General features: G+C 36.5%; 1 protein-coding gene across 1 annotated transcript in view; it reads left to right on the forward strand.

Moving 5' to 3' along the window:
- Positions 1-12450, forward strand: part of LOC138021054 (serine/threonine-protein phosphatase 2A activator-like) — a 13305-nt gene extending 855 nt beyond the window's left edge. Inside the window, exons 3-10 of the mRNA XM_068867933.1 lie at positions 1996-2082; positions 3384-3509; positions 5824-5902; positions 5999-6037; positions 6529-6628; positions 9285-9510; positions 10315-10422; positions 11257-12450. Of these exons, the coding sequence (XP_068724034.1) occupies positions 1996-2082; positions 3384-3509; positions 5824-5902; positions 5999-6037; positions 6529-6628; positions 9285-9510; positions 10315-10422; positions 11257-11346 (855 nt within the window). The 3' untranslated portion in view covers positions 11347-12450. The remainder of the gene's footprint in view (positions 1-1995; positions 2083-3383; positions 3510-5823; positions 5903-5998; positions 6038-6528; positions 6629-9284; positions 9511-10314; positions 10423-11256) is intronic.
- Positions 12451-12857: the final 407 nt, after the last annotated feature.

Below are 12857 nucleotides of genomic sequence, written 5' to 3' on the forward strand. Positions count from 1 at the left end.
CGTTAAACTGTATATTTTGTACTTTGTGACTAAAAAAAAAGTTATCTGCCCTTTGAACAACTACCGGCAGTCCACCCTAAGGATGCAAGAGCGTGTGACGTCATGTTATTTTGTGACAGTTGTAATGGCCGATTCAACCAATCAAGGAAAATGTCCCATAAACCATCAAGTCACAACGTTTCCTCACGAAAGTCCATCTTATGGACAACCAGATAAATAAAGTTCACTCACCTACATTGTACTAGTTTCGGCATTGTTCCAAGAGATTTGATGGGTTTTTGCGATGTTTTTCCATTCAGATCTGACGCGTCACCTACAATATAAATAGACAAGGTGTGCAGTTTCCATGACCACTCATGGCCGAGTGCCTCCAGAATTTCGCTGAATTTCTACCACTTCCAAAGGTCGCTTGCCTCCCAGCCCTGGGCATGTGAAAGGTCAATAATTTTGCTAGCATCATGCCAGGAATCATCGCATTTACACGGCTCTGCAACCTCCAGATTTGTAATTTTGTCCCTCTTGGGGGAAATCTGAGCTTTTTGAGTGGTTAATTTGATTTTGATCAAATTCCAATGATCGACCACTTCTGTCCCAATCATATGGCGATGGCAAAAACCTGAGCCGTTTTGAGGTTGCAGAGCTGTGTAAATGCAATGAGTTTTGGCATGATGCCAGCAAAATTATCAACGTTTCACGTGCCCAAGGCTGAGAGGTGAGCGTCCTTTGGAATTGAGAGAAATTCGGCTAAATTCTGGAGGCACTCGGCCATAACCGGTCTCGGAAGTTGCATGCCTTAACTATTTATATTGTAGCTGATAGCGTGTCACATCTGAAGGGAAAAACGAAGCATCCCAGACAGACAGACCAACAGACAGACTGACTGACTAACTTACTGACTCAGAAGACCAAATGGCAGGTGGATAGTTTGATACACAAATGTACATATACATTATCTTGTGATTGGGCAAGCAACCAAACAATGGTCTTTTCATAAATTGCAAAGAAATAAAATTATCTGATATTTTGGTACAATGTACCTGTTTGTCCAAGGCCAGAAATCGTTTTGAGCTTGCTTTACATTTGTGAAGCAAGATCCATTATTCCTCAAACTCTGACCTTTTTGCATGTTTTCAAGACAAGACTAAGTTAAACTAATGTTGATGATTGCCAAGCTTCATGGACGATTCCAATTAAACATCCACATCTCCTAAGGGGTTGCCAAAGGCATTGATGAAGGGATGAGCTTGTGAGCTTTCTTTGACCTTTTCAATTTTTTTCTAAAGGGCATTACACAAAAAAAGGCTCCTTTTTCTCTCCAAGGCGTTATACAAGACTGGGCTTATTTTTCTTTGGAGCTAAATTATTAATCACCTCATTTATTGGGGTTTGTGGATATTAAATGTGTTATCTTGTTTTGTAGTCATATTTTTCTCAGGGGGTAGATCAGGCATACATTGATTATCTTGGACTTGTGTTAATTACTGGTATCAATCTTTATCGTTTTGTTTTCTGTGGGGTAAATTGTGAATGACCTCCTGACCATTGGGTGTGTGGATCTTAAATTGAGTGGCCCATGCTTTCCATCTTCCTTGTCAAGATACATGTACACAACATGTTAGTTTATGGCACCCAAAAATGTTTGGATCTTTGAGAAGCACATGTATGCTTGGGTCTGACATATTTTAATATTTTAATATATTAACCCTTTGATGTCCAAACCGGCCAAAACCGGCAAGACTTAGTATTTTACTCTGTCTAACACCAGACGATTTTACTCGTCAATGGGGAACCCCCGGGGGTCAATGGGTTAATCACTTACTGAAACACTATACCTCCATTAATATTAATATTTTTTTTTATTTTAGTATTCTAAAATGCAGGCATAACTCCAAAATTAATGACATCTTCTTGGGCTAATGTATTTTAAAATACTTCTTGGTGACTTATTGTTGTGTACATGTAGTTTTGTGGTGTTCTTATCAATTTTGACTATAGGCATACAGCGATTATATTGGATTTGTGTTAACCTTAAATGATGCTGTGAAAGGAAAGTCAATGTCAGGAGACTGTTATGTGTCTGAGGTAAATTAATACATAAAGGATATTACATGGCCGCTTGGTCCAGATACAAAATTATTCTTCTTGTGTTGAAAAAGATTTCATGAGTGAGAAAAGCCAACTAGTAAAATATTTTTAAACACAAGAAGGGAAATTTTGTGTCTCCAAGCGGCCATGTAATATTCTATTTATTATATAAGCACCAATGAAATACTAAATCATTTCACGAAAGGCATCTAAAGGCGTGATTTTTATATGTAACAATAGTAACAGTGATCTTTTCACATGTGAAGATATCATTTTTTCATGCGAAAGCTCACTTGGTATTTCATTAGTGTTCATATAATAAATATAATTATTGTATTATCTAAATGCATCCAACAGGCCACAGTTCATCAAAAGGTGGATGAAGTTTTGGCTACTGGAAAAGTTACATCCAGTATTGCCTGGCTCTTTTAAGTTATAAGGTTTCCATACTGCTGCATATACAAATTGTGCCATGCCAATCTGACCAGATGTTTAATGGGAAGGATATTCTCAAAACTTGGAAGTGGCTTGATACCTTGGCAGAACGTATCTGTCCTTTTGGAGCAACCAGGGCCCAAGAGTGCCACCTTTTTGTGTGGTGTAAACCACCACATTTGACTGCTTAAAGAATACTGATCTGACCTTAAGGCTTCCAGATACTCCTTTGGGTCAACTGCATTCAATATTGCTTTTATCTACTTCTTTTGTTTGTTTACCACTGACGAGTTGACATAGTCAAGTGTTGCATTTCTGCCAGGTGTCAAGGGTTTGAGTCTGGCAAGATGAACAGTTAGGGTCTGTTAGCAACATACCATCATTCTGGTTTAACTTTGAAGCCTTCCCAGATATTCATAGACTAAGAACCACAGCCCTAGTCTCATACATGTACTGTACCCCATGTTGATAATGTTGCACATGATATTTAAGAACCCACACTCTTTGCAAAGAGCAGGATGAAGCATTCATGTCGTTGTGATCTGTCCTTGTAAGGAACATTGAGGTTGCTCTGTCATGTGACCCTGACCACCCTGGTTAGGTGGATCTAAAAGAAGTAAATAAAATTTGATGCTATAATTATAAACTCTTGACTCAGGTGTATTGAGGAAGCTACAAACACTTACAGGTATTACAGATGTCTTGCTTATACAAGTAGATCTTTGCCTTTTCAATTATCTTGTGGTCATTATCGTTACTTTCCGTCTTTAGTTTGTACTATCTTGCCTTGTGGATTTTACACATAATAAATGAACGCCTGGCAAAGAATAGTTCTCTAGGTTGGAAATCTGTTTTTGTGACAGGCTTCAAAGAAGTTGATTGCCATGCTAGATATTATGAATTCATGGATTGATGAAATACCACCCATAGATCAACCACAGAGGTTTGGAAACAAGGCTTTCAGGACTTGGTACAGTAAACTGGAAGAGGTCAGTAATAATAATGGCAGGTTGTATTCATACAGTATCTGTGATAAGTGATACTTGTCTGTATTTATTATTTTGTCAATGTAGGGCCAAGTGAAAAGCAATGGACAGTGGATAACCTCTAGAACTGTATAATTATATTTTTGAATTAACCAACTATACAATTTTGTCCCATTCCTATAAAATAAATTTCAAATATACTAAATATATCCGCAATCTAGAATACAAGAAAGGTCATCGCTATATAGTAGCCTAGTTGTCTCCCCTACACATCCCACTTGTTGAAAGATGTTCAAAAATTAAGGTGAAAATTAAGGTTAAAAGACAACGTAGGTATCGATAATAGCCATTAATTAACTTCAACATCATACAACTTCATAAAAATCAAAACCAAGTGTGAAAGAGAATAAAATTCAGTTCCCATTCGCTATTACCGAACATGGAATAGTTGTTAATCTTGAACTGAACACGATAACAAAATGGAACAACAGATGATAACTGAAAGAAAATTATGGGTTTAGGGCAACGGCACTCTTCATAGGAAACAATACGAAAGTAGTTCCAAAACGGAAATTGTTTCAAGTCTTGTCCCTGCAAGTACAATGTCAAATTTGTCACAGAGGACAGTAAATTATAGAAAAATGGCTTCAACACATCCAGTCCATGCACAGAAAATGCCCAACAGCCAATGGCAGCTCCAACATTTCTCTCTTTAATAGAGATCAACTTGATGGTAAAATGTCACCATTGGACCCCAACATGCTTTTAGGAAAAATAGCTGAGATCGAAAAAACCATTATGCTCAAGTAGTGACCAGAACAAATACCAGCAATTGTTGGTTTTCATGCACATGATCAACAACCATGTTTTTCAGCGAAAACAAAAGAAAACGTTTGCCATAATAATAGAGTTCAATTCCCAGAGGATTGGGTGGGGACACAAATATGGCCACCGTTTCTTTGTTTAGGGGCACAAACATGGCAGCTGTGACGTCATGGGGAAACCGAGATTACCATTGTTACGTTATGGTAACATACATACATACATGTACAAACTTTATTTCAACTCGAATTGTAGAGTACCTAATATGCAGCTAGTGTCTCCCAGCAATGTAGTTACATTGTACTTTCCAGTAGTAATGTATACTGCTCTATTTAATTGACAATCTGAGAGACAAATGTATTAATAACTAAGAATTATTGCACACATGTATTAAATAAATAAATTGACAATTATTCACCGAAGTGGAGGTGAATAGTGGTCAATATTTACCGATCGAGCCACGAAGCGGTGAGGTAAATATCCACCACTATTCAACGACACTGAGGTGAATAATTATTTTAGTATATACCACACAAGTTGAATAAATAGCGGACCAAAGAGTAACTTTATTTTTGACAATATACCGCAAAAACTTCGATCAAGGGCTGTCCGAATAGCGGTAAGCGGTTTTTTATTGTGAAATGTTCCATCTCGCCTTCTTGCCGACAAATAAAACATTTGCAGGCACTCAATGGTTGAGTTAAATTCCTCTTGTTGTTGAAACCAAGCTGAAAAACATCAGATTGTTTCATTGTTTTCATTGTGATTTTAGTGTTCAACAGTTTTCGTAAACAAGGCATTGTATTTTGATTTTTTGCCTTAGAATATATATGAGGCTGGAGAGATTAAATAACTTACCATTAAATACTATTACACCAAACTTTGTTGCCATTTTTGTGTTTTTCGGTACAGCCTCCTCGTTCATTGAAAGAATTTCCTTTTCAGAAATCAAAGCGAAACGGGAAGCCATTTTGTTTCTCTTTGGCTGCTCGGAGGTGAATAGTACTTGGATAATCACCTCCGCGCTAGCCAATCAGCGCATGCCAAAAGCACTATTCACTTGTGTGGTATATACTAATTATTATTGTCTTTGATAGCATCAGAGACAACAGTCCATCATAATAATCTTAAAAATGATTTCTCTAGTTTATTTTGTACTCCACAAAGAGTTATAATTTACGGAAAAATAATTATCCAACTTACGTAAAAATGGGTGGTGTTATAAAAAAAATTGAAATGGTTTGGAAAATTAAATTCAACCAAAAACAAAATTAGACCATAACATGTATCTGTACTTGTATATGTATCCTCATATCTTTGTTTCTGGTCCATGTGTGAAGCCCTTCAGTAATTTATTTTGATGGAAAATTTAAAAAATGTATGGCACCCGGGGTATGGCAATATTCATGTGAAGTGGAAGGGGTAAAGTGGTGGGGCAAGAATTTTATTTCTTGGTCTTGGTGTATCAATAATTGATTGCATGCTTTCTCAACAGAATATTCCCCCATTAATTCAACCTCTTCTTCCACAAAAGTTCCTTGGTGCTGCCATTGAACTGACTGCATATTTAAAAGGTTTGTTGTCATTACTTAGCTATACTGTTCATTTCTTGATGCCAAAAAGGACTAATTCTCACCAATTTCTTTGTGATGTTGTTGTTTCATTGTTAGATGGCTTTGGAAATAAGACAAGAATAGATTATGGCACAGGTATGGATGTACATGTAATCTGGTTATTATTACTGGTAACTACACTGTTTTTGTCAACAGTACTATGATGTTGTGATGTATCACCATATTACATGTACATTGCCAAAGACCTCAGTTAGTGAGGAAAAGACAAAAGAAGTTATATCTGCCAAGCCATCCTCCTCTGAGACCTGATCAAGCAGGCAGTTGTGGCACAGCTCTGGCCCTGTGCAGTGTAAGGTTTTGATATTCGGGATGACCATGGGTTGTACTATCCTATATTGCTTTCTAATTTCCTGTTTGCATGTTATTTTTGGTAGCAGTAAAGTTTCACCAAGTTTTGATCAAGTTTGAAATCTTTGTGTCCTATGCTCAGGATTTTCTTGTTTCTTGTTTTAACCGCTGTTGCAAAAATCTGTTGTTTTGACAGGTCTTAACCCTGCACTGTTTTATGCTGATGTTGGCCAGCAAAACCTATTGCTAGGTATACTTATTTTCTGTCTTCTTTACAGGTCATGAAGCTTCCTTTGCTGCATTTCTGTGCTGTTTATTCAAGCTCAGAGTGTTGAACCAAAATGACTGTGTTACTATTGTGTTCAGAGTTTTTCAAAGGCAGGTTAATCTCAGTTGCTGCATGTTATTTTGTTTATACTCACTTTTTAATATCCCTGATTTTATTGGTTGAGGGCTTGTGATTAATAATATTTTTTACAATGACGGCAAAATTCTCACGCACTCATTGACTAATTTGTATTGTCAATAAGCGGACAGACACATAAATTTGTAATTTATGCAATATTGATGCGATTTTGCTCGGGTCAGATAAAATAAAATTGAAGTAACTTGCATTTTTGTCTCACGCTATTCGTGTGTTTTGACTTAATTTTGACCCCTCTTTCTTTTTAATTTGTTATTGTATTGGCTAGCGCCTCATGGATCAATAACAGGACAGACGCAATTTGTTAAATTTGTTAAATTGATGGTAGTATCACCGCTTGCTGCTTTGTTGGAGATGTCCATTTGTCATCATTATTAGTTATTTTTATTTTATTATTTTTACCAATTCACACCAAGTGCCCCCAATTGGCGACTAAAATCATCTGGCGTTATAGCCAGAGTAAAATATTTAAGTTTCACTGTCAGGTGAGCATGGGTTAATAACAAGACTTATGACAGTTCCAGGGCCAATAACTAACATCAACCAATCACATTGCTTTATTTTTGGTCAGGTTTCGTCCTGAATGATTCCATGCTATTCAAAGCAATATTTTTTCTCTCTCCCAAACCATGATGGCAGACAGTATGAACTACATTTCTCTTAAAAATCAATTCAAAAGTCTTGAGTGGATTGTTGACACAGAAATAACCTGTTTCGATCTTGAAATAGTGGTGACTCGAATAGTGGCGAAGCAGCTAAAATGTCGAATTCCTCACCTTTGGGAGAGAATTACACAAAAATAGTAGCAACAGCCTTGACAATGAAACTGAATGCAATGTGATTTTATTTCTGCACAAAGGTCAATCAATGCACTAAAGAAAACAATATCTGACATGGAAGCACTGCAGCGTTTTTGTGCCAGCATAACCGAAATGAAAGAGCGAGAGGAAATGTCATTGTGAGAACTTGACATTCTTCCATGATTTCCAAAAGGAAAGTGGCAAAGAGACAAGTTTGGAAATTTCGATTAGTCTTCACAATATTATTGTCAATAATTATGCTATTAAGTCTCTCCAAATGTTATAAAAACTAACATACTAACGGAAAGGAAGGTTTTGAATGGTTGAAATGCTATAGAGCTGCATCAAATCATTGTTGATGCCTACTCATTGATAATAAAACTGGATAATCATTACTATCGTACCCTATAATTCTGTTTTACTCTATTTATTTATTCACTTATTATTATTATTATTATTATTATTATTATCTGCAGTATACACGTATGGATTCTCTAATATTAAAAGTACATAGGGCACAAAGCGTAGCCTATGTCCTCTTACGGAACGTAAGTCTCTATATAAAGGAGCGTTTTAAAATGATAAAATACATTTTTAAAAAAAGATAATAATAATAATCCTTAAAATCCTAAATTCTATATAATAAAAAAATTAAAAAATTAAAAAAAAATTAAAAGAATAAAAAAAAAATCCTGAAAATTTTCTAATACTCTCTTATTTCTAACATTCGTAAAATTATTTCACGGTGGCCTTGAAGGCCCGCGCTATGTTAAGCGAACTTGAGATAATAGCTTTCTGCATCCTTCTGAGAACCTCCTTTCCTCTAGTGCCCTCAAGTTTATTGTTTTCTCTAAATCTTTACACCAACCGCCTAGCACATCAATCACTACGTTGCACTGTTCCACGACATAGCCAGGGTACTCACACAGCTTCCTTAACACCCAGCGCAGTGGAGCATACTTTTCCGTCTTCTCCCTCTCCTTTTTCCTATGGTTGTCTAACCAGGGGCAATTCATTTCAACTGCCCAGACTCGTTTCCTCCTGTGATCCACAAATCTGGCGTCCACTCTGTTGGCCTTGACATAGCTTTGTTCGGAATACACTGGTACATCCCAGTAAGCTTGAGCTTCCGGAGATTTGTACACTTGTTTGGGTGCCACTAACGAGTACCATGGTGGTACTGAGTCCACTAGCTGCAGGTCTTTACACACCTCAAAGAACAACACCTTAAGTGCAGCGTTGTGTCGCTCCAAGTACTTGGACTGTGCTAAAGCAGGACATCCCGCAAGAACATGCGCAAGAGTGTCTGCAGCGCCTCCGCACAACCTAGACGTGATCTCTCCTCGTGAAGTTCCTGTTTTGATCTTTGTATACTTTCTAGTAGGGGTGAGCTGTTCGTAAAGCTCCAGTACCCTGGTAATCGTGTGGGTGGGTGCTGAGTGCCACTCCCGTAGCCAAGCAAAACACTCATCCATGCTCAGATCTTCGTCCTGCCACCGTGCACACAGAAAGCGACCATGCCACTGCTCGCTCTCAATCTCTTCCTGTAACTTCTCTGTCACAGTCCTCCTCAAATAACCCTTAACTTTCTTCCCTAGAATTTCTATATCCGGTGCTGTCTTTTGTAATGGCTCAATGTGTATTGTGAGGTTTTATTTTGTCTGAATATTGTTTCTAGATTACACTGCACGCCTTGATTAGCATTGCTATACATGTGCAGTATTCATTGTAAAACTTATCTTTAATTTGTGAAAATAAACTTGAAACTTGAACTTGGAACTTGAAAGAAGATAACCTTTTCTTGTCACAGGTATTTAGAGCTGATGAGGAGATTGCAGCTTACTTACAGGATGGAACCAGCCGGTAGTCAAGGAGTGTGGGGTCTTGATGATTTTCAATTTCTTCCTTTCATCTGGGGAAGTGCTCAGCTGATTGGACATCCAAGGCTTGAGCCACAACACTTCACATGTGAAAAAAATACCGAGGAGCACCATCAGAATTATATGTTCCTGGGCTGCATTCGTTTTATAAACCAAGTAAGCAGCCAAATTTAGCTTTATTTTCTTAGTGTACTTTGGATTGTGATAAAAACACAAAATTTGAATTAGTCTGGTAATAATGATTATTGACTATCTTATCTTCTTTAATGATAATTATTTGTGAGGAAAATCAAGGTGTCCTCTTTCGAAATGGAAACATTTGTTTTGATCTGATCTGACATTTTTATTTTGTTACTATTTATTTATTACATAGATATTGATGAAATACCAGGATTTCTCCTTTTATTAAAAAATCATATCTTCACCGCGCACAGTGAACATATCATTTTTATCTTTCACATGTGAGGATATAGGTGTTGTCATGATAACAACACGATTAGCCAATACTAAAACGCGAGCTTCCTCTTCATTGTAAGATACTTTTGTGCTTCATTATAATTCTTCTCTACTAAATTAACATTTTTATTGCAAAATTTGACATTATCATGATTTGTTTTTCATAACTTTCATATCTTGTTTCATGTTACACAGCATGTATGTTTTAGCAGTTGGTGACCCCTTTTTCATCATTTCGAAACTGAATAAAACAAGTTGTTTTAAATCTAGACATTTCATCAATATCTATATAATAAACAGAACATTACATGGCCGCTTGGGGATATGAATTTTATCTTCTCGTGTTGAAAGTACATGTATCTCTCATTCGTTCGCGATACTTGCAGCACTCAAAGATAAAATTGGTATCCCCGCGCGGCCATGTAATATCCTCCATATACATGTATATATTAAAAATATTGACTTGCAGCTAATGTTGCATCACCCTGTTTCTTACTTTTTTAGATGAAAACAGGACCCTTTGCAGAACATTCCAACACTTTATGGGGAATAAGTTCAGTAAAAACATGGGACAAAGTAAACTCTGGTCTGATAAAAATGTATAAAGCTGAGGTATATCAATAATTTTACCGTTGATTAGTTGTCTCTAAAGGAGATTAAATTCAAAATGAAAGTTGAATGAAACCTCCAGTAGCCTTCAAAAAGTTTGACTTCTGCCTGTTATATGCATGCATTTTGTCTTATTAATGCTGGTAATTATTTTCTCATAAGACTCTTCAAGCTGTTAATTGAGCCAGGCCCACATAAATTTTGTTCAGAGAGAGCCCTGTATCAGGGCATACATCCAAGTTCATAATAAATTATTGAAAACAAGACATCAACATATTAGGGAGTTTAAGCAATGATGATGGCTACAACAACAACAAGCAAGAATTTTACTGGTTAAAAAAAGAAAACTATCCATGCTGCATGTGTGGCATGCATTTCAGTGATTTTCTTTGCTGTCCTCTTAAAACAACAACATAAAATCACCAAAGTTTAGGTTTTGACAAAAACGTGATCATACCACAATGAACTAATCATTTCCTGTTTTTACTTCAAACACCCATTTTCTATAATGAGCACAACATGAAATACTCGCAAAATAGTTATGATAGTTGTGTCACCATTGTCCTTGCTTAATTAAACTCTGTAGTAGGAGAGACCCTGGTGTTGTATGTCTTGGTTTGGTTCAGTGTTTTTATGTGACCCACAGGATGATGGGGGAAGGGTAATGGGCTGAGCAGCCACCATCTCCCCTCCCCCCCCCCCAATTCGTTTTCCCAACCCTCTTTAGAATGGCTGGGAGGTTTATGTCCCTAAATCCCTAAATCAGGAGACTGGTGGAGAGTTCTTTATTTAAGCTTCAGTGACCACAGCAGTATTTTCTTGTTTTCTCCTCTCTAGGTCCTCTCCAAGTTTCCTGTCATACAACATTTTGTTTTTGGAACTTTAATGCCAATACAAGAAGCAGAACAATTTAAGAAACCTTTGTAATGTAAAATTAGTCATGTAATGATATCAGATCATAAAAATACTGAATGATTTAAAGGTTTTTTATTTTGAAAGAGATGGTACACGTAAATGTAAATCTGAGCAATAATTATTATTATTATCATCCAACTGTATTACTTGTTGTACAGAAAGCACATGAAATGAGTAGAAATATCCCACAATATTGTACAGTTAGTTATTTTACACTTGGTTATTGTACAGTAGAAAACCGTTTTGATTATATAAGTTTAGGTGCTGACATTTTCCCCACGCTTGTCACACACGAAACTGTCACACATTCTTGGTTGTTAATGTTTACAATAATTCACTTGCTAAAAATTTAGTGCTAACAGGCTCATCAAAATACAGTGCAATTCGTTAAAATACTCAGTGGTAATACACACCAAACCATCCAATAAGATATATGCACTGCACTCTTACATTTACAGCTGCCAGGGTTGCATGACTCGTTACCTGGATTTTTATTACATGTAAAGAACTCTAGTCTTGTGTAATGTACATGTAGTGGTGCCCTTCATCAACCCTGGATGAATTCCCTGCGTGTGAAATGACCTACTCCCAGTAAATTTGGTTTGCTCAGTTCCTAGAGAACTGCATTGTTTTTTGCTTAAGAGAATTAGCTGGAAATGATCATGGCACAAAGATGAATACTTTTTTCACCTTCACATAAACAGTTTTTTAATGCTAAGTTTTTGGGACTAGAAAATGATATACATCCAGAGATGACAACCATTCTTGCAATGAAAGAAGCCATAATTATTATGTATCTGTAACTTTTTTTAAAGAGTATATCTTGTCATTTCCAGTTGTACAGTAGTTAGGTACAAGACAGGAATCTTTGCTTTAACAGATTAAGTTGCTTAAAGTACATAAACAAATATCTTGGTGATGAATAATTTCTTGTCGTCTTGTTAGGCCCCAGATGGGTTCTTATGAGTCTCCTCTTCTCTAGTAGCTCATGAGGAGAAGAGAGCACAAAAAGTATATTTTTATTTATTTACTTTAAAGGTGAAAATATTGTAAAAAGCAACCATTGCTATGTGCATTTAATTAAAAGATGTCACATTTTTCTGGCAGAACACTGAATTATCAGCCTGAGGCTCTCAGCACTGTTTTTTTTTTCTTAATTTATTAACAGAACTCACTTCTAAAATTTAAAAATATGTTAGGGAAACACTGTTGCTAAAAGAAACTTGATATTTTACCTCATTTGTTCACAAGAAATTTAAGAACACATCTTGTGCTGGCACCCCTTGAATAATAGGAATAGCAAGGGTGTCATTAAATATGGTACCATCTCTGGACCCATCATCAACACTGCAAAATGCAATTGAAATACTAACTTCAGTGGAGGTATGTTTGCTTTGATAGAACCCAGTGAAAGGACTGTATTCGATTCTACTGTTTCATCCCCAAATCCTGGGGAGGGGGGACTCCCACACAAAAAGGAAGGGGGTGCTTGTCATACCTTTTAGGAGTTAAAAAGGTGGTTT

This window comes from Montipora capricornis, chromosome 2, assembly GCF_036669925.1.
Source record: "Montipora capricornis isolate CH-2021 chromosome 2, ASM3666992v2, whole genome shotgun sequence".
NCBI classification, from domain to species: Eukaryota; Metazoa; Cnidaria; class Anthozoa; order Scleractinia; family Acroporidae; genus Montipora; species Montipora capricornis.